General features: G+C 37.3%; 1 protein-coding gene across 3 annotated transcripts in view; it reads left to right on the plus strand.

The window, feature by feature from the left end:
* Positions 1–22,718, plus strand: part of WDR72 (WD repeat domain 72) — a 237,012-nt gene that overhangs the window by 87,737 nt on the left and 126,557 nt on the right. For all 3 annotated transcript variants that reach the window (XM_058737687.1, XM_058737688.1, XM_058737686.1), the window contains exon 14: positions 10,599–10,801. In XM_058737687.1, the coding sequence (XP_058593670.1) occupies positions 10,599–10,801 (203 nt within the window). The remainder of the gene's footprint in view (positions 1–10,598; positions 10,802–22,718) is intronic.

The raw sequence follows: 22,718 nt of genomic DNA on the forward strand, positions 1-22,718 counted from the left end.
GAGGATGAGAGAAGGGGTTATTTAAAAAGAAGTAAATGTCTAACCAGTCTTCACATTTATTAGTTTTTATGACTTGATGACTCTATGTGACTAGTTTATGAAGCAGGAAATTTCACATGAAATAATTAAAAAAAGAAAAACAAATTTGAGGTCTAAATCTGGTCCAAAGTAAAAGCACTGCTGCAAATCCTAATTGTATTAGCTTTCTGTTGCCGTGTAACAAATTTCCACAAATTTACTCACTTAAAGCAACGTCCATTTACAGTCTCGGTTCATAAGTAGGAAGCCCAAGTGAGATCAGCTAGGTTCTCTGCTTGGTCACAGGCCAAATTCAAGGTTCAGCCACCTGCGATCTCAGCTGGAAGCCCTGGGGAACAACTCACTCACTTTCAAGCTCATTCAGATCCTTGGCAGATCTTTATGGCTGTAGGTCTGAGGTCCTTGCTGGTTGTTCACCAGCTGTCACTGTCTAGAGGCCACTCTGACCTTTGTATGTGGCCTTCTCCATCTTCAAACCAGTAATGACACTCTGGATCCCTCTAATGCTTTAAATCTCTCTGACTTCCCCCTCGATTCACCAGCTAGAGAAAATTCTCTGCTTTTAAAAGTCTCACCTAAATAGGCCTGACCCACCTGAATAACCTCCCTATTTTAAGGTCAGCTGATTAGAAGCCTTAATTTTATTTGCCATGTCACGACATAATCATTGTAGTGCTATTCCATCATAGTCACCAGGGAGGGCATCACATGAAGATCTGGTCACTGGGGATTATTCTTAGAATTCTGCCTGTCATATTGGTGTTCAGGTAGGATTCTTTCTGGAGGTTCCCATGGCCGAGTGAGTCCATGGGATAGAAGATTCAAGAGATGGGAAAAGATTATTGGGTAAAGGAACAGGGAATGAAATTTTACAGATGGCCTGGGGAGCCAGGACTATAGTGAGGGTACACAGAGCATTGGTGCTTTCGAACTAAACCCTGACATGCCTGCTGGAGCTCTGATCACCCATTATTTGCCTCAGGGAAAGACTGCCATGTCCCAAAGGGAAAATTGATTGCAATTAAATGCTTTTGCCTCCCAGCTCCACTGTACCCACCCCCCTAAAAAAGGAGACTTTTCATATGCCCTCACCCATTATCCAGCACCTTTTTCAGGAGACTGTACCCCATTTTTTTCTTTCCCAATATAATTCCTCTATCCAGGGAAAATTCCAGATCAACTCAGCAAGTTATTTACCTAAGTGAAGAAATGATAGAATCAAATCTCATCAAGGATATTGTATCCTCTAATTAACTTAACCTTCCACCAAGAGCATGAGAGGGGGGAAAAAAAAAACTATTCTTGAAATATTTTAAAATTTAAAAATACACATACCAGCTTTAAAAAAAATCAAAACAGAGTGAATGACATTTTGCAAAACTCAGAAGCAGTACAATTTTAATGTTTTGTATATGATGGGTAATTATAAACTTAATTAAATACATTCTTCACATCATAATACACACTTTTCTGTGACTATCACCTCTTAAATTGTAAATTGTATTAAGTTTAGAGTGAGGTTAAAAATTCAGTTAGTCATAGGAGATTCTATGGTGTTAGCACATGTTTAAGTAAATACCTTGTAAAGAGAATGTTAGTTTAAAATTTATTTAAAATGAATGCATTATTTGTATTCTGTATACATCTCAGCAACCATACACCCTTGTGTGTGTCAAGCCTTTTTTTTCTTTCAGCCCACCCCCACCCCTTTATTCTGTTTTTCTGGAGGTCAGCGGTCAGGATTCAATGTGAGAGTTGAGTGTGGCCCAGCTGATAAGTCCCAGTATTGCTCTGAATATGCTGGAGGCAGTGACAGAGCTGGGGTTAAGGTCGTGGTGGTCAGGGACTTTGTAAAAATGTATATAGCCTTCAGGTGTAGAAGTTTGACTCCAGGCCAATTGTAAGTCTGTTATCATATTAGGACCTCTATATGGAACAAAATGAGCCACATCTTTGACAACCTATTTTACAGCTGAATATATTTTATTCAAGTATATTGAGGAGTGACCGTGTGTACCTTTATGCCTAATTTAATGTTTTCAGGTCCTTTCCTTTTCCCCACCCTTCCTTTACTTTCTAGTTAGCTACGTTTGATACCTTCAGGATTCTCCATCTCTGGTCAGAATCTCCATCAGTTATACATTTTCTGGAGTAAGATGCAATAATTGTGAAATGGTTTTGTTAGTAAGGGGACACCCAGTCCATCTCCATACTCTTCTGTGAAAAAAGGCAATGAACTTCGTGTGTAACAAGATAAATGATAAATCTTACAACAGACCCAGTGGTCAAATTCCTTGATAAGTGGATTTTGATGACAGCTGTCAGTTAGCTGTTTTGCTGAAACCTGATTTCATGAATTTGACTGCTAAATTTGATAATGAGGCCTTTTTTTTTTTCCACTATATTCTGTTTTAGAGATAGGTACTCTGAAATATTTCTGCCCTGTCTCTCACAGCCCAATATCGTGGTGGAATCAGTTATAAAATGCTGGCCTGAAAAGAGACTTAATTCTATAATGTATCCACGTACATATTTTTTGTTTTTGTTGTAAGTGTTCTTCATATAAGTACAATTTATATTCACTGCTAATTCCATAATAGGAATTATTTACCAAATTTCGATTTTTCACAATCCCACAGTAAGCTGAATATTTAACTGAAAATGTTTTTAGGAGTACGTGGGTGTCTCAGTGAGTTAAGCATCTGACTCTTGATCTTGGCTCAGGTTTTAATCTTGGGGTCATGAGTTCAAGCCTCATGCTGGGTTCTGTGCTACAAGTGGAGACTATTTAACCAAAAAGAAAAAAAAGTTTTTATTTTTTGGTGAAACAAATTGTTTAAGATTTGTAGGTTTAACTGATGGTTACCGATGGTGGAGGTACTTAGATGAAGGGGATTATGAGTACAGTTATTCTGATGAACACTGACTAATCCCCACAATTGTTAAATCACTATATTGCACACCTAATATGAACTAATTTAACGACATATGTTAATTATTCTGGAATTAAAATAAAAAACACAATAAAATTTGTAGGTTTACAATATATATGGTTTTAGTGGCCTGGGAGGATTTTATGTTCCTGTAGTAATTTTATTCTGAGGAAGATGTTCTCCTGCATTGTTCTGAGGAAAAGCACCATGGATTATAGTAAGTTAGTCACTGTGTCACATTTATTTACGTGTAACTTTAAGTAAATAAAATGTTTCTGTACATTGTGATACAATGTTACTCTATCTGGGTATTATTTTTGAATCAATTTATTTCTGATCATTTGCAGTTAGATTCATCAAGTGACTATGATTTCTTTTTTAATGATTTCTGTTCCTTTTGGGATAGTAGCTATTCCTTTTCCCACTGATTTAGTGGGTCTAATTATTAAGTATTAGGATAGAATTTGGCTGGTTGGAGATTTAAAATAAGTAATTGAAAACTATCCATTAATTGGTAATAGGTCACGATAATTTTGTTGATCTTGGAAAGTAACTATTAGTGAAAGCTGAAATAACTGTTTAGATAGAAGATAGCAAATATTAAAAATATGAGCCAATTACAAGAGACATAAAATCAAAGGAGCAAGTTTTGACTATTTGGAAAGGAATTAATGGTTGTAATATTACTATTCCTTCTTCCCTTTCTTTACGTAGACATTCAAGTCTGTTACATCTTTAAGCCATATTTTATCATCTGAAAGTATTCTCTTTACTCTGCCTTGCTCTTCTCCCACAACTGAGAGCAGCATCCTTCATGGTAACACATCTTGCTTTAAGATAGCTTGGTACTTCAAAATCAAATTTCATAACAGGCACATCACAAAGTGATTATTTGCCATATATTAAAACTCATATATCAAAACAGGCAAAAAAAAAGAAACCCTATAGGTATCCTATATGCATCGAGAATCCTAATGCATTTATTTATTTTTTTAAGTTTATTTATTTATTTTGAGAGAGAGAGAGAGAGAGCAGGGGAGGGGCAGAGAGAGAATCCCAAGCAGGCTCCGCATTGTCAGTGTAGAGCCCGATGTGGGGCTCAGGCTTCTGAACCATGAGATCATGACCTGAGCCGAAATCAAGAGTCAGACACTTAACCAACTGAGCCAGCCAGGTGCCCCTGCAATGCTAATGCATTTAAAATATGTCTGTCCTTTAGAAACATACTGATTTACAACGGTTTCTGAGTCTTCCTCTTTTCCTCTTCTTTCCTCTTTGTGTACAGAAATTTCTAAAGGTTTTGTGCTGGTGTCTTGATACATCTCACTGCAAACTCTCCTGGAGATGATACTCTTTCGTTGAGATTTAGTCCGCACCCAGTTGCTGCTCATGCCTCAGCCTTTGTCTCTGTGCTTCTACCACTACCTGGAACTCTACACTGTTAACTTTACATATCTGTTTGGATGTTCTTCAACTCGGCCTTTTCAACAATAGAAGAAACATCTCTGTTCCCTCTTTATTAGGTCCTTCAGGTAGCTAGGAAGCAGTTTGAAGCCGAATTAAGTTGGTTTTATCAGAAAGAATTCCTTATTGTAAGGACTCAGGGGTGTGCTGCAGAGACTTCAGAGGGGCAATAGTCCTTAGAAAGGACTAAACACAGAACTAGAAAGTTGAGGGTCTGTCTCTCTCTCCCTCTCTCTGCCTCCCTTTTCTTCCCTCTCTGTGCATTTTCTGTCTCTTCCTGTGCATTTTCTTAGTCTTTTCTCTCTGTATTCTAGCATATTCTGCTCCTTAGTCCATGGAGCATGAAATGACCACTCCATAAATCAACATGTTGCATTTGGAGACTGATTCGCTGTTTCCAGTTCCAAATTCTCGAGGCATCAGGAAGGACCTGGCAACATAGTAGAGAGGTAGGGCAGGTACCAGGCATGTGAATGACACACTGTTCCCAGGGCTGACAATCTCTTGGTGCTGGGGTCAGCGTTTATAATGAGTATAGTTTGGCATTAACTCCTGTCACACTGGACCCTGTTATGGTCTGATGCCTTCATAGCCTTCTCCTTCCACTGCTATAGGGAAAGGGTAACATTTAACTTATTCATTCGGTGAACAGGTATTGAGCCCTGCTTTGTTGCAAGCTCTCATAGAATATATACTTGCCAAAATGTGTATCTATGTATCTATCTATATCGATATCTAGATATATATAGATATCTAGATATAAATATCTAGATATCTAGATATAGATAGATATAGATATTGATATAGAGAGATAGATAGACATATCTATCTATCTATATCGTCTATCTATCTCTCTATATCAATATCTATATCTATCTATCTATTATCTGGTAAGGAGGCAGCCCTGAATTTAAGTAAGCAAATAAAATACACCAATTACAAATGTGTTAAGTTCTGTAAAATAAAGGGAAGAAGCTGACATAGAAAACAATGCAAGAGAGGATAAGGATTTTCTTTAGAAGGCATCTCTGAGGAGGTGAGATATTCAGCTAATACTTAAAGAATGGCTAGACCTAGCAGGCAAGGATTTGTTTATTCCAAGGATGTTTTTAAAAAGATCTGATTTGTGAGCAAGGGGAGGATGACATGGGAGGAATCAGAGGCAAGAATATGACTTATAGGTCAAGGAGTTTGGATTTAATCCCAAGTGTAGCCACAGTAAAAAATCATTAGCCAGGTTGCTGATGTCATATAATCCATTAAGAAGTATTTATCTATCCTTTAATTTAGGCCAGACTTCAGCCTGGTTTACTAAAGAGGATTAAAAAATAAGTCAAATATATAATCCTACTGATTGTGATTATAACCTAGCCTGAGAAACAAGGCTGATTGAAGAGAGATTTGAGTTGCAGGTAGGAGACAGTGGGGGCCCACTGTGGTCATATGCCCAGTGACCTCAGGCCCGGGTGTCAGGCAGATCCCAGAGCCACAGAGCCAAGAAAGTTTGTTAAACTGCTCACAAAGGTCTGAATGAGAACTTGTCATGTGTCAGAGGGGGGCTATCATGTAGCACAGCATACACTGTGTGCCAGAACCTTCTAAGCCTTTTAAAATATCTACTCAATGGGCACCTGAGTGGCTCAGTCGTTAAGCCTCTGACTTCAGCTCGGGTCGTGATCTCACAGTTTGTGTCACAGTTTGAGTCTCACATTGGGTGAGCTGGAGCCCTGCTTCGGGTGAACACGAGCCCCTCTTTGGGTAAAACACACGCCCTGGTGAGCCTTGCTTCTCTCTCTCTCTCTCTTTCTCTCTCTCTCTCTCTCTCTCTGTCTCATTGCCCCTCGCTCATGTGCACCATCTCTCTGTCTCAAAAAATTAATAATAAAATAAAATAAAATAAAATAAAATAAAATAAAATATCTGTTCAATATAATCCTCATAGTAACCCTGTGAGGTGAGAATTATTATTTAAGCCCATTGCACAGGTGAGGAAACAGAGGCGCAGAAATGTAAAATGACTTGCCCAGAACCACACAACTGATAAAGGAAAACCAGGATTCACGTGCAGGGCAATCTGGTGCTGAGTCTTCTCGTAGCCACCATGCAGTGATGTCTCCATGCTGTCATCCTTGACAAGTAGAGAGGACAATGGCTGGACAGGGTTGAAAAGGGGGGGGGGTGGTCACAGGGAAAGTTTTGGTTAGGAAAAAAAAGTGATTAGGTATGCCCTGTTGGATTGGTGGTAATAGCAGGATATACAAGTGGAAATATTGTCAGTATGGGCCTAGGGCTCTGCCGGGAGGATCTTGCTACTCCTTGTAATTCTGTGCACTTGCTTTTCAAAGGAATAAGCAGTTTGGGGTCAGTAAAAGTGTTTCTAATGCTTACTGGTGTCATCTTTCCTTTACTTTGTTAGGACACTAATTGTTGTAAGCTGTCTTAGGATTGATTCCATCCTCAAGGGTACTATTATTAGTTTAGGATTAGAATAAGTTGTATTAAAACTCATATATTAATGACAAAATAATAGAAAAAATGCAAGATACATAATTGCCTAGAAAGCATTTTAATACAGTGCAATTTTACTTGTAATAGATTTTATGGTATTTTTCACATAATATCTACCCTGAAAGAGGAAATGATCTTATCATGCAAGTTAATATGTAACTCATACATGTCTGTCCTTATCATGTTCAGATTGATTCAGATGCAGAGTTAAGTGTGAGTTAGCTTGTATTCTCGATGTAGCACAGTGCAAAGAAAAAAGAAAGTTCTAGTAATCATTGAGTTCACTTTGGAAAGCAAAAGTTCTCTTGAAATTGCATGTTGAATTAAGCAATTTTGTAAACCTTCACTTTCTGATATTTCCTCAATATCAAGAAGTAGTGACTATTCTGTCTGTTGCCAGAGACAGCTTATCAGAGTTACAAAGGAATGCTCTGTTGGACCTTCTCAGGGTCATGCCATCCCTCCTAGGTTACTCGTTTTGCTATAGACTCTTCTAACAATTTAAATATGTCCCTGGAGTTATGTGAATTCCTTAATTTCAGGATGTATTAAAAAGAACATTCTGTATCAAGAATGTTTTATCGTGGTATATTAATCTGTCTAATCAAGAGGGAGAAATTACCCAGTAATTTGAACAGAGAACGTTTAATATGAAGAATTATTAACTATCACAAAGAATTTGATGAGGAATTGGTTGATAACAGCTAAAGAAAACTCTAAAGAACATAGGAATAGAAGATTTAAGAGGCAACCACTCCTCCTAGAACTGAGATAAGCTGCCCATGGAAGAGATTCCTTAGGGTGAAGATCTTGATTTTACTGGAGAGGTCATAGCTGTGGTCACTGGAAGGTAGAGAAGCTGGTGTGGTGTGGTGGGGTGTGGTGTGGAGGAGAGGGGTGTGGTATGGTATAGTATAGTGTGGTGTGGTGGAACTTGCAAGAAATATGCTCCCTAGGGTGCTAGGGCAAGCTGTTCACAGGGAGATGTCTCACTGGGAGTACTGTGTCATACAACCACACAAAGGGTGTGCCAAAGGGGGCTGCTGCCTGCTGGGTGCTGCTGGCTGCCAAGTACTACAGGCCTAGTGCTGGGGAAGCCGCTCACGCTGGGGAGAACCTTTTCTTCTACTAGGATTTTCCATGATGTTTTATCCTCAAAGGTTGACATTGTACCAGCTGTTGAAGGAGAAATGTTTAATTTTTTCTAATGTTTATTCATTTTTGAGAGAGAGAAACATACAAAGCATGAGCATGGGAGGGGCAGAGAGCAAGGAAGACCTAGAATCCGAAGCATGCTCCAGGCTCTGTGCTGTCAGCATTGAGCCTGATGTGGAGCTCGAACCCACAAACCATGAGATCATGACCTGAACCCAACCAACTGAGCCACCCAGGCGCCCTAGGAAAAACACTTAAAAGAACACGTATCCATTTTCACAGAACAGGCAATGAAGGACGAACCTGGGACTAAGCAGCAATGCATTGATAATCTGGCATACCTGGGAATCCCTATCTATCCATTCTCAGGGTTTTGACCAAGGGCTTTTAAAAGCTATTGTCCTTCCTTATGTCTTATTTGTGCCTCACATAATTATCTTCACATATTTTACAGTTAATCATGATGGAAACTATTGTTCACAAAACCAAGTGTCCACCATTTTGTTAGAATGCGAGATTTTTTGTTTGCAGTGAAAATAGCTTTGTGTTATTTTAAATATTATAGCAGATTAGTTTTCAGATATTTCTTGCCTCTACACAACCGTTAGATGTTAAGTAAGCTAGAGAGGGGCCAGGACTGAGCCATTCTTGTTTAGTATAAATTGCCAGCATCTGGCACAGTGAATGACCCATAGTAGATGCTAAGTTGATTATTTATCTATCCATGAATGAAAATAGATTACAACTGCCCAAGTTCATGGGTAAACTGTTTTCATCACTGAGAAATACAAGAGATAGTTATGTTTGTGTAAGACATTAGGTATAGAGTAATAAATGTGTGTATCTAAAATGTATAGTATAGGCACATATCATATGTATCAAAGTACAGTAAATTCTTTCCCAAGAATTCTCAAAATCATTTTTAAAAAATCATAGTTTGAGAAGCCACAGAAAACCAATGAGGAGAAAATATCCATGGTGATACCATATGCAAAGAGAGATAGAAAGTCAGTGAATTTTGTTAGGTGTCACAGTTACAAGTTCTGGAACATAGTCCTTTTCATAAAGGAGTAAGAAGTATTATCTTTGGTTTGAGAAACTTTTGTTATTATCATCCTTGGGAGAAGGGGTTTTCTTGTTCCTGCCTGCTTTATTTGTTCAAGATATACCAATCTTGACTGGACCAAAAAGCCTAGAGAAATAACATGCTTGTGAGTTTGTATGCTAAATGTGTCAGTTAATGAATGCAGAAATGTTATAATGAAAAAAAAATCATTGTTAAGAGACTAGAGATGAAACTTCAACCCAGTATTTTAGCATTGTAGCTGTTGTGATTTAGAATCCAAAGTACCAAATGATACGGAAGAGAGAAGGAACAATGAGAAAAGACTGGGTAGTTGTAATCTTCTACTTATCTAAAGACACAGTGGTATGGAATTCTTTCTATTTTCTTATTGTAATTCCCTTAAATTTATATTTTCTGGATACTATTAGTAAGAATTACCTTTTTCTTTCTTAACAATTAGTACAGCTACTTTCTTACTGATAGGGAAGGAGTAATATGAGACAAAATCTGTATTAAGATTGTATGTCAAGTTAATTTTCTTTAGCATCTTTACTTAGTAGGATATAGGTTATATATTTAACATAGAATGAATCATTCAAAGGAAGAGACAGTGGTCATAATTAATTCATATTTATTTCAGTGAGAGTTTGGCATCATATTTTATAAAAGCACTAACTCCTTGTGAATTGTGTTCTGATACTTTTGCTCTGTTTTGTACTTGTTCCTTTTAACTTTAGATTGAAGTTACAGAACCTTGAAATTCTGGAACTGGAGGAATGGCAGAGAAGAGGGCAAAGAATTGTTGTTGTTGTTGTTTTTCTAATAACATAAATAAACGTCAAAGGACGTAATAGCAACAATAACAACAACAATAACGAATTTCTAGAGTGGCCTGAAGAAGTGAAGGCCCCTGAAGTTGTGAGGGCCCCTGAGTGAAGGAGGTAGTAATACAAAGTATCTGTGTTCTTATGTGTTCCATCCACTTAAATTATGTATATAAATATTACCAACAGAAGTTCTTTTTTTAAGCAAAAACCACTGTGGTTCTCTGTTGTTTGTGAGTTGAAACACTAGGGGACAGCACTAAAATATTCCATAGTTGGTTGTTATTGATCACTTGCATACTGTATAATAAGTAAGAGATTTTACTGTTAAAGACATTGAATGCCCTGTTGATTTCAGTGGGTAAAAACGCACAAAGGGGAAGATAAGCTTTCAAGTCCATAATTTCAGCCTTTGTAAGATGATGATTTGAATAATTTAAAGAAAGCTCCTAGGCTGCTTTTTCAGTTGTTAAGAAGGCATGATAACTTAAAGAATTGTGATTTTTCTGATAAAAGTGTTTTGTTCTTTTCATCCTTTTGGGATAAATATTTTGCATATTTTTAAAAATACGCATATTTTTAAAAAAATTTCTAATCTTGTTTTTCCAGGCACTTTGGAAAGACATGAAACGGGAGAAAGAGCAAGAATAATTCTCAATTGTTGTGATGATTCACAGCCTCTAAAGCCTGAATTTGCACTTCCAGTTACCTCAGAGACACATAAGCACAAAAGTATAGAACAGAGACCCTCCAGCTCCTGTCAATTTGGGCCAATACCTTGCCCTGGTCTGCAGGTGGAGTCTTCATGGAAGGTAAGTTCAAACTAAATTGCTGCTCACAGAAAACATGATCAACTTCGAGTAAGAAATCATATGCCTTGGGGTGCCTGGGTGGCGCAGTCGGTTAAGCGTCCGACTTCAGCCAGGTCACGATCTCGCGGTCTGTGAGTTCGAGCCCCGCGTCAGGCTCTGGGCTGATGGCTCGGAGCCTGGAGCCTGTTTCTGATTCTGTGTCTCCCTCTCTCTCTGCCCCTCCCCCGTTCATGCTCTGTCTCTCTCTGTCCCAAAAATAAATAAAAAATGTTGAAAAAAAAAAAATTTAAAAAAAAAAAAATAAAAAAAAAAAAAAAAAAAAAAAAAAAAAAAAAAAAGAAATCATATGCCTTCATGAATATGAGGCAATTAAATATCAGCACAAAAACAAGAACTTAAGAGATGACTGTACCAGACAGACATATCTACCAAATGATCTTGGGTGAATCAGGATAATTTTTAAGTGATTATTATGCTTGGTATAGCATTCTTTTTGACAAGATAGGTTCCAGCTATCATAATTGAGTCAATCTTATATTAACTCTTGACTTCCACATGGTTTTCAGTTGGGGGAGGGGCTGTATTCTGGGCTCTGCATCCATTTTTTCAGTCGAGTATAGATGACCTCTTCTTTAAAATGGTTATTACAGATAAACCAAAACAGTATTACAAAAACTGGATCATTGTATGGACAAGTTTTTTGATATACTCAGCACCTGTAGGATCACCAGCTCTTTAGAATTCCAAGCCTCAATTAATACACAGTGATGGAGTTTGCATTTAGTTTCATAAACCAAGTCTTCACTGAAATTTGGATCAGCTTTCTTCTTTTCAGTTTTAAAATGATATGGTATTTTATCTGATTTCTTTAAGGAACTTTTCCATCTTTTTTGTCACCTATATTTCTAAGTTATCTCTTCATCATGTTGTTGTAATTATGTCATTTATATGTATATATCTAATGGAGTATTTTCCATGTAAACATATTTTCCTAATATTATCTATGTCTTTTTAATGACTACATCATGCTCTATACTTTGGATATACTATTACTGATTAGATTATCTTCCTATGGATTAATATATGGGTTGTTTTTTTTATGTTTCACTTTCATGAATAACATATCTATGAACCTTAAAGCTTTTTTTCATATTCAGTATTAATGGGATATATTTCTAAAAATGGGATCTCTAAATCAAAGTTTAGCTGATATTATTAACATTTTTGATTATTTTAGTAGTGTTATGAAGACTGCTAAAATATTATTAATAAAGACTTTAAATAGGTTTTGTTTATCTCACATCCATGTGTATGGTTAGAGGCAAAAGGATGTGTCATCTTCAAGAAAGATCCATGGGCTGCTCAAGCTATGCCTCAGAGTACAGGGGGGAGAGGCAGGGGTCCAGTGTGCTTTTTGGGTTCAGAGCTTTGATTTAGATTTATCAGTCTTTTGAGAACTGAACCACACTAACCAAACACCCAAGCAATACATATATAAAGTAGAATGACAATTGTCCAATCTACAATGATAAATATAATTGACATTTTGTTCACCCCTCAGCATATTCTCACTGTAGCAAAGCTACAGGTAGTCGGCGAGAAGAGGGAGATGAAGTTTTCACACAGGGCTCCTTGACGAGCATGGAGTCAGAGGCAGGAGGTGCTCATTCACTGAGCTCTGAGAGTCTGATATACGTGGAAATATACAGTTGATATACATTGATATAATCTGATATACAATGATATATCAAGGCTGATAAACATTGAAAAATTCCTAAATTTTGGATTTTTAAAGTCTCCATTTAGGCCACCCACTTTTGTTTATACTTTCCTCCTTCAGATGTTAAAACTAGTCATCAGGCTTTACAGCTCCTCGTTGTTTGTTTTCTCATTTAGGCAAATTGGCTATAGATTGCCAAATGTGCTTTTCATGTTTTTGAAAGGGGTCATATTTTATGAGGAAAGCTATGTCAATATGATGAAACTTTAACATTCACAAATGAAAATTACAGTCATAAGACCTTAGTCTCCAAAGGTGGGAAACTGAATCATATGTGTTGTAAGATTGAGGTCAAAAAAGCCCAGTGAGTGAGCCCAGATGGCCTCCAAGCATTCCCATCTTAATGTGGCTCTGTTGCTTTCTATGCATAAGAGACTGTGCATCTTATAGTGGGAATTATAGGCTAGAATAGTAGATGAGAACTTGGGGATGTCTCTGGACTCGTGCATGTCAGATGCCTAGGGTCTGCAGGAGCAAATCTCATTCATCAAGTGCCTATTTTACTAGTTTAATTCCCACAAGGTAAACTGATTACTATTTCTTTCAGTTTCTTGGAGGACCTCAGAGTTACCGTTTAGGTAGTGGTAATAGTATATATAGATTTCATTTTCTTTATGTAATTTTGTTTCTTTCTTGACTCCAGGAAGCAATAAAATGCCAGGGTCTTGTTTTCCTACTCTTAGGCTTGTTCTGGCTTTATTTCCTTGCTACTGCCCTTTGCCTTTGATGACTGTGATTTCCAACCTTCGTTTTCTTCAGAGCTTAATCAGACAGGCCTATCTCCTCCTTTGTTCTATACACCATTCTTCTATTATTATTTAGCTTACTGCTAATTAGAGCTTTTTTTTTTATTTGTGCTTTCCCTAAGTTATATCTTCGTCAATTAAGTGCTGCGTATCTTCCTTTCAGCCTTTTTGACTTGAGCTGTTGAGATTATTGTATCTTAGTCTTATTTACAAATTGAATATGCATGAAATTTCAGGAGTGCTTATAAATTCCCCATTCTCCTTATTGTTGCTATAATAAAATGCTTCGTGTATTTTCATAAGAAAATGAGTTAGTTTTAAAGAAGAGGATTTGAATCACACTTGTTTTATAGGTGGGAAAATGAGGGAGAGTAACCCTGTGAAATGCACAAATGTCTAAAAGTTACTTTGTGTTTCAGAACTTTTTTTATGTGGATTTTTGTGACATGCAGTGAAGTTTTTTCAAAGGGTATAGTGGACTGTTTAAACAGAAAAATACCATGTTAGATCTGTGTGGTGAGCTACTTGTGTTTTGAAATATTTGGGATTTATTTGAATTCTGTATTCAAGTTTTCTTCTTGCGTTTGAAGAGTGCATATAGATTTGGAAACAGATTTTACAGAGAACAACAAATACAATACGACACTTTGAAAATGGGTCCAATGAAATGCTAGAGGAGTTGAATTTGTGCAGCTAGACAAAGAAAAATCTTTGGGGTAGGAGAGGACCAGAGTCTTAAAGGATTTAAAGGAATACAATATCATATTAGTGATGGGGAACTGCTTTTCTCCGAGTCTGCTGAGGATAAAACAAGATAGAAACTGTTTAAATTGCAGTGGGAGGAATTTAGCTTCAAAGTAGGATATAAACAACCTTACTAAAATCATCTCTACATGGCAGAAAGCTTTGTAGCTTCATCATATTTTAAGGAGAGAGAAGGTCTGTTTTGTCTGTCGGTTGGTTTTAAACTCCTTTGTTTTTTGTTTGGTTGTTGTTGTTTTTCATTTCTTGTCTATAAATGAATAATAAACAGGATTATTTTAACTGTCACAATTTAGACCCATTGTAGTGTCCAGGAAATTTCTTTAAAAAAAAAAAAAAAAAAAAAAAAAAAGAGGGACGCCTGGGTGGCTCAGTTGGTTAAGCGGCCGACTTCGGCTCAGGTCATGATCTCGCGGTCCGTGAGTTCAAGCCCCACGTCGGGCTCTGTGCTGACAGCTCAGAGCCTGCAGCCTGTTTCGGATTCTGTGTCTCCCTCTCTCTGACCCTCCCCTGTTCATGCTCTGTCTCTCTCTGTCTCAAAAATAAATAAACGTTAAAAAAAAAATTAAAAAAAAAAAAAAGATTTTCTATAGAATGGGGCCCCCAAGAGCTCCCCCTAGTTGATTGTTTAGTGCTGCACTCTTTAATATGGTAGCCATTGATCACATGTGGCTATTGAACACTTGAAATCTGGCTAACACACATGTTAAAAATGACCTTTGTATATATAGGGTTAAATAAAATATAGTAGTGAAATCAATTTCACCTGTTTTTGAGTGTGTGTGTGTGTGGGGGGGGGGTGGGTAATATGGCTACTGGGCAGTTTACAGTTATATATGTGGCTTGCATTTTATTTGGATTGGACAATGTTGAACTCCACTAGGAATAAGCAAACTTTTTTGTAAAGAATCAGGTGGTAAACATTTTAGGCTTTGTGGTCCAGATTTTCACTGTTGTAATTACTCAACTGTGCTGTTGAAGCACAGAAGCTAAACAATTCTTAAGCAAATGAGTGTGGTTGTGTTCCAATAAAACTTTATTTACAAACACAGGCAGCAGGCCAGATTTGATGCTCACTGCTTATAGTTGGCCAATTTATGATCTAGATAGTCTTCTCTAGAGTTAGAGGTCATGAGACACTAGGAGGAACTGACAAAACAGCCAATACTTCTCCTCTCCCTAGATATCTGGATTTTTAATAAAACAAGTTATTCCAACTTACGCACTATGTGGAATGCAATCCAAAAGACTTTGCATCGAGTCTGTTTCCTGACAGAAACCATGACATGCATATGTTTTGGAAATCTGCCTTTTTAGGAAAACAAATGTGCATATTATAGCTCCCAATCCAAAGAAGATTTTGTTTTTAATTTTTTTTATGTTTATTTATTTCTGAGACAGAGAGAGAGCATGAGTGGGGGAGGGGCAGAGAGAGAGGGAGAGACAGAGTCAGAAGCAGGCTCCAGGCTCTGAAATCTCAGCACAGAGCCCAATACGGGGCTCGAATTCACAAACTGTGAGATCATGACCTGAGCCGAAGCCCATCACTCAACTGACTGAGCCACCCAGGCACCCCCAAAGAAGATTTTTTAATGGCATTTCCTTTAAATGATGTACTTATACATACATCTTTATCCAAACATAGAAAATTGATTGTAAAGAATGCATTTACATTTGTTTATATTCCAGTGAGCTTTCTAGAAATATGTTTGTATTTTTTTAACCTTTACTTGACCTTAAGTGATGTCTGTTTTGTTCCATTTGGTGAAAAATCTTATTAGAACTTTATCCTGCTACGACTCGTAAAACAGGGATGCTGCACTGGTAGGCCACCAATAAAAAACTGGACCCCACTACTAATCACTTTATCAAAATGAACTGTTAGTTCTTTCATATTTTATGACACGAAAACGTAACCAAAATAGATTTAGAGGGGTTTTTAAATAATGCCTTAAAACATCACCTGCAAATTTACATTTATAAATATGAAATAATAATTCATGTGACATTACATGTTGTACATTAGCTCAGTTTTATTGAATTATTTATATTTTACTGCCAATATTTAAATCACTACAGAAAAGAACAAATAGTATGTATTTGAAAACAATTCATTGCATTGCAATGGGATAAACCCTTAATAAAGAATGATAATTTTTACTTTTTTGAAGAGTAATTTTTGGTATATTTTTTAAATGTAACAAACAGTGTATAGCTATTTGTTTTCTAATGTAAAAAATACTTTGATTCAGTTTGTATAATTTTAAAAGAAAATAAATTTTTATTATTAGATATGTTGGCACTTCACTAAAATATAGGAATTTCTCTCTGGACGAAGATTTTTGTTCTGAGTATTTTCATCTAGTGAATCTCAGCATAAAATTTGAGCTCCTAAGTGACAACACACTTCCTAGTAAGATAGGGAAATAGTAGCAGAGAAATATACCAAACTGATTCGCTCTTTGAATACATGAAGAGATGCAAATTTTTGACAGTGTAACCATTTCTATAACATGTAATAGTTAAATAATAATTTCTGTAATACTGAATAGCTTTTTTAATGGCTCCTTTATGAAGACTGTCACTTTCTCACTTTGTGGCATCAGTTGAAAGTTTTCGATGCAAAGTTACCTCAATGGTGAGGGAAAGTATGAAAAGCATAGCACAGCTTTCTTTCAAAACTAATTTAGGAGGTCTCTGAGTCACTGTGAAAAGTAGGAAACACGCCATTAAATGACTCCAGCTGTCTCTCTTCACCCAGAAGCAACCATGGATTTCCTCACAGGACTTCAAAGCCTTGCTTGTATCTAAACATTCGTTGGCCATGTAAATTAGAGGCACAAAAGGAGAATGCTCGTATTTCATGGTGCGTGGCTGGTTTAAGTCCTGCATTGTGCTGCACGTGCCGGTGGGGAGTGCCAGGAACAGAAGGGCACTGTTCTGACTCGTGTGACAAATGTAGTTAACACCAGATCCATATTAATGTTGTCAAGTTCCCTTGATGTGTTTAAACAGATTTTAATTATTTTCAGCGTCCAAAGGCCTAAAATATATAGCCTAATGGTTCTTCAAAGAAAGCTTACTTAATGTGTGAATGTAAAGCCTCTCATAAAAATGAAACTTTTATATTGGCCTTAGTCATTGACATAGGTTATTCATCAAGTCAGCAATTTGTGTGGCAAAGTGCCATTTGAATAGTGTATTGTTAGGATACTTATGGTCCACTTGACAAGGGCTCTTGCTGTAAATAGTGCAATTTGACTCCAGCTGTTAAAGAGTGGCTTTGACAGCAGCCAAATAGAATGGAGATGCCTTACTGCACCGCCGAAAAATCAATATTGGGTTCTTGTTCATGGTAACCTGTTCTTTTCTCTTCTGTAGATTTATAAACGACTATCAAGGGCTTATAAGTGGAAGTTTAAATATTATTTTAAATGCAATTCACTTCGAGTTTTAAATTAAGACTTGTGATAAATGGTACAAGTGCAGAGTTTTAGGATATTATTTCCACCCCCTGGTTCATGTTTAGTCACAATTACAGTTAAGTTGAATTTGGATTCTCTAGCTTCAATGGAAGAGAATTAGTGTAAAACATGGTCTCAAAATTGTGTGCCTATTGTATGTTGCCAGTGCAATTATTTCTTCTTTTTGATTTTCTTATCAATTTATCTGTGTCCCTCCCACCTTCTCTGTGTGTATACCTTTTTGTGTGGACAGCAGGGTTCTTTGTGGCTGTGCCCATAGCAACACCCACAGATGTTGACAGCCAGTAATGTCCCCAGCGTTGTCAAAGATTTCCCTAAAGCATAGTCTTGCTGGTTTTGAAGAGTCTTCTAGCAGTTTTCAGCAATACAAGGTTGCTATGATACCTGGCTGCTGGTAAAAGATACTGAATCTGTTAATTTCAGTAACTACGTTCGCGGAATCTTTTTGCATTGGGTTTCTCTGCCCTTGCTAGCTGTTCTGTTTAAGATTACAGAAGAGGAAGTGAAATTATAAACTCAAGAAGAGAAAAAAAATGTTTCAAGAGTTCACTTTGAATTCTAATATTGAATAAAAGGAAAATTTTCTAGGTATAAAAAGGTTTTAGCTGACTGTTGATTTCCTAGCATTGCAGGTATTATTTATTTAAATCATTTCTAGTTCTGTGTGAATATAATTTTAATTTTTATTGCTGTTTACCTGAGATGTCATAAGCCTTCATCAAAGGTATGCTGAGCAGGACTTGAAAGAGCTGTCATTTTTAACATGAAAAATGCTGGTATACCACATACTTTCTCAAATGTCTTTTCCAGTGAAGGCTGTTAAAATAGCTGTCTTCCTATTACTGACCAACTCTGCATTTATTGAATTTGTGGCTGAGGTAGCAACTGAAAATTCATAAAGCTGATAATATAATTGTATACAAAGACCTTTAAGGCTGATTCAAGGTCAGTGTTATTGTTTTTATAATTGCTGATAGGCAGTCGTGATTTCTGGGAGAAAGGATTTGTTCTGCATTGCTTTTAGCTGGTTCCAAAAAAAGGTTCTCTCTTTTGTTAATTCTAAAGTAAACCCTTTCAGTGAATAAATGTTTATATCATTTCTTCAGTACTAGTTTTCTCTTAGATTTAGCTTAGTTCCTCTGTCCTCTCCCCCCAAGTATTCATCAGCCCTGTAAGAAACACAGAAATCTAAGATCATAGATCTTTTTTGAATTAAATATTCTGGTTGTTGTTATCAGTTCACTTGCAGGGTGGATACTCCAGAATAGAAATGTAAGTAAAAGTTAAACACATCAGGCATTGTAATTTTTTAGCTTAACCTTGGGACAGCGTGGCATAATTTATTAAAGTATGACTCTAAATTGCCTCCATTTACATTAATAATTTTGTATAGGTGTTATAGAAACTATGAATTCTGTAATCTTGTCCATATCATATTACTGCCCCATGACTGTTTAGGGACTTTTTCCTCCCTCATTTCTTCTTTTCTTTCTTACTTTCTTCTCAATTGTAAATTGCTTTTGCTTTTTGAAAATCTGTGACTTTTCCAAATTTGTTAAGACCCTGCTTCTTGTAGGACCCAAAAGTCTTCAGCCTACTGAAAGAGGTCTATATCTGCTGGGATCAAAATTCATCTCAGTGGATTTGGACGTTCTGTTGTTGGACCATTTGCCAGTTCTGATGACAGAGTGATGGTAAATGTTATCTTTTTGCAGAAACTTGGAGTTTCCTCAGTGACCAAGGTATCATCCTAGATCAGGAATATCTTGTGTTTATATCCTCTTCTTTATGACTACCACAATGGATGGTATTTTCAGGTGTAAAAAATGAAGTTTCTAGAAATTCAGATGTTGAGTTAACTAAAAGGGTTAGTGGCTTATAACAGGAAAGAAAAGAAGAGGAATAAAATCTTTCTTCTTGAAAGCTGGTAATATCACTTATTGACTGAGAGTACCATCTGGACCCATTTAAAGGAATCCCAACAGGAACACTACTTCTGTACCAATGACTTATGTTGAAACTGGTCCTGAGAGAGCTACAAAGGCAAAAATGTAACAGGAAGCAGTTCTCAGAAAAGAAAGTATTTATTCTCATGGAATGTTTCCCCTATGTTAGTAAAAACAAAATGTATTAAGACTTTAGCTTTATTCACTGGAACTAAAAGAGCATGAACTTATTGAAGAATATATCCTGCTAATATTCTCATCCATTTTTCTGTATTGCATTTTTAATAGTGACATCCTTAAAGGCATAACCAGTTCTCTGCATCCCCAAACGGCACTTATGTCATTAAACTCAAATAATGACATAAATGACATTATTTGCAATTCTCTGTATACAATGAAGCTCATATTACTCTGGAAACAGCTGTTTTGATACTAAATTAAAATATCCTGGATAAGCTTTGTGTCCAAGTATGATCATTCCATAGAAAAAAATGGTCATAAGAAACTGCTGTGAGGGGCACCTGGGTGGCTCAGTCGGTTAAGCTTCCGACATCGACTCAGGTCATGATCTCGCAGGCCGTGAATTTGAGCTGTGTTGGGCTCTGTGCTGACAGCTCAGAGCCTGGAGTCTGCGTCAGAATCTGTGTCTCCCTCTCTCTCTCTGCCGCACCCCCACTCAAGCTCTGTCTATCTCTCTCTCTCCCTTTCTCTCTCAAAAATAAATAAACATTTAAAAAAAGAAAAAAAAAGAAACTGCCGTGAGAGCAGGGGCTTCTTATGCACATATTGAACTCCGTGCAAATGCGCATAGGAATGACAATTGTAAATTTTGAGTTTTTTTGGTCTTCATGTGTTGTCCAAGACCTTCTGGTTTCTAGAGAGCCATTAGGAAAGCTCACAAACTACAAAGTCATACTCACCTTTATTACTTTCTTCCTGTTTGCACTAGAGGTCTCTGGTCATTACACAGAAGTTGGTCCTCTCCATTTACTCTGGCAGCAAAAGTTTTGTTTTCCCTTTAGCCCCCTGAAGTAAAATATTAATTTGAATGCATAAAGAGTAGTAATGGAGGAGCACAAGTTCACCAGATCCTTTATTTCTGGTTTCGGCACTGTGCCATGTTAGAGCGGAAAGTGATCAAGTTACTGTTTTTCTCTTTTCTTCTCTTTACCAGGAGGATGTTAGAGCCCCGTCGTGATTGAACCATACAGTAAATTAGGTTTAGATACAGAACTGGGCCTGTGGGTTCCTGTCTCTGCTCCGTTAGTCCCAGTGTAGCTGAATGCGCTGACGGATGGACCCTGCAGCCAGGCTCTTACTGGCCAAATTTCTCTCACTGACGGGCTCCTGTGTTATCCTGTCTTTACTTTCCTACCCATTTCCTTGAACATTCATTGACAGCTAAGCCAGGCATCTGGTATACTAAAAGTCAGTTTGGGATTGTTTCTATAGCCTTGAATTTTAGAGTTCCCTGCTTTTGCTGTGGTTAGTTGATAGGATTTAAGCTTTGCTTGGATCTCTGATTTTTCTTTTCTCTGAATACCCTACTTAGTATACCTCTTCCTTACAAGTTGCCTTTCCAGGAACCAGAAACCTCAGGCTCGGCTCTCACAGATGACCACTCCGGCTTCTGCCTGAACTCTTCAAAATGATGGCATTTTAGTTTCCTATTGCCATGGAACAAATTACGACAATTGTAGAGGCTCAGAGTCATACACATTTACTATGTCATAGTTTATCTAATCGTGTGCCAGAAGTCTGGCATGGCCTGGTTGGATTCTCTGTGCAGGGTCTCCCATGGCTGAAATCTAGGTGTGACCTGGGGTTGCTCTGCCACCTGAGGCTGGGGGCCCTCTTCCAAGCTCATTCAGGTTATTGGAAGAATTCAGTTCCTTGTGGTTGTAGGACTGGGTCCCTGTTTTCTTGCTGGCTGTCAACAGGGACCACACATACCTTGCCAGATTGCCCCCTTAATCTTGAAGCCAACAGTGGAGAAATTGTTTTGTATCAAGTCCCCTTATAGTCTGAATCTCTTACTTCTCCCTCTGCCAGCAGCCAAAAATAACCTCTCTGCTTTCAAAAAATCTATGTTATTAAATCAGGGTGACTCATATAATCTCCCTATTTTAAAGTCAACTGATTTGGAACCTTAATTACATCAGCACAATCTCTTCACAACAGTACCTAGATTTGTGTTTGGTTGAATAACTGGAAGAAGATATATTTTATGAGGTGCTGAGAATCTTGGGGGCAGTCTTACAATTCTGCTTATAGATGGAAAGTAATTCTAACTCAGGGTGGCTGCTGTTTCTGTTTTTGTTTTTGCTTAAATTTTCTTTTTTCATTTTATTCATTTGAATGAGAGAGAAAGAGAGAGAGAGAGAGAGAGAGAGAGAGAGAGAGAGAGAGAGAATGCAAGTTGGGGAGAGGGAAAAATAGAAAGAACCTTAAGCAGGCTCCACGAAGCCTGATGCAGGGCTGATTCCCACGACCCCAAGAGTCAGACACTCAATCAACTGAGCCACCCAGGTGCCCCAGGGTGGGTACTGTTTTAGGACTATTACCTTCTCCTCATTCTGAAACATTTAACCCCTGCCTAAGTGCCCTGATTAGCTGTCCTATTACTAATCATTTCTGAAATTTGAATCAAGACTCTTAGGACCTCTTCATCCTGTCTGTTCCTTCAGGGAGTTGGCCTGTGCTATAGGAGATCTGTCTCTTCTGTCTCTTAAGCCAAACCCTGTTTTACCAAAACCATAGCATGGCAGAGATCATGTGATCATACAGCAGAGTATGGAGAGAATAACATGGGTCCTGTCTCTTTCTACAAGATTATATCATGAGGCTTAAACAAGAAAATAATTTGACAGTGGGTATGACTCTCTGAATCTAAGATTTTCACAAAATTTGTTATCATATGATTAGCAGTCTAACATCTTTAATTACCAAGGGCCTATCTTGGTCCTCTATTAAATTTATAGATGATAACAAGTTGTCTTTACAGTCTCTTAAGCATTATTTTCCTTTTTGCCTTTGATGTTTAGCTATGTTAATAATCAGCTTAACCAACCTTTAGAACATTTTTTTACCTTAGGTATTAAATTTCTGGTGTTATCAAGGATGCCTAGAATTAGTAGGACAGTAGCAGAAAACTACCAGTTTTGAGTATATTACATTCAAAAATTTAATTTTCCTTTT

Source organism: Neofelis nebulosa, chromosome 7, assembly GCF_028018385.1.
Source record: "Neofelis nebulosa isolate mNeoNeb1 chromosome 7, mNeoNeb1.pri, whole genome shotgun sequence".
In the NCBI taxonomy this organism is placed as follows: Eukaryota; Metazoa; Chordata; class Mammalia; order Carnivora; family Felidae; genus Neofelis; species Neofelis nebulosa.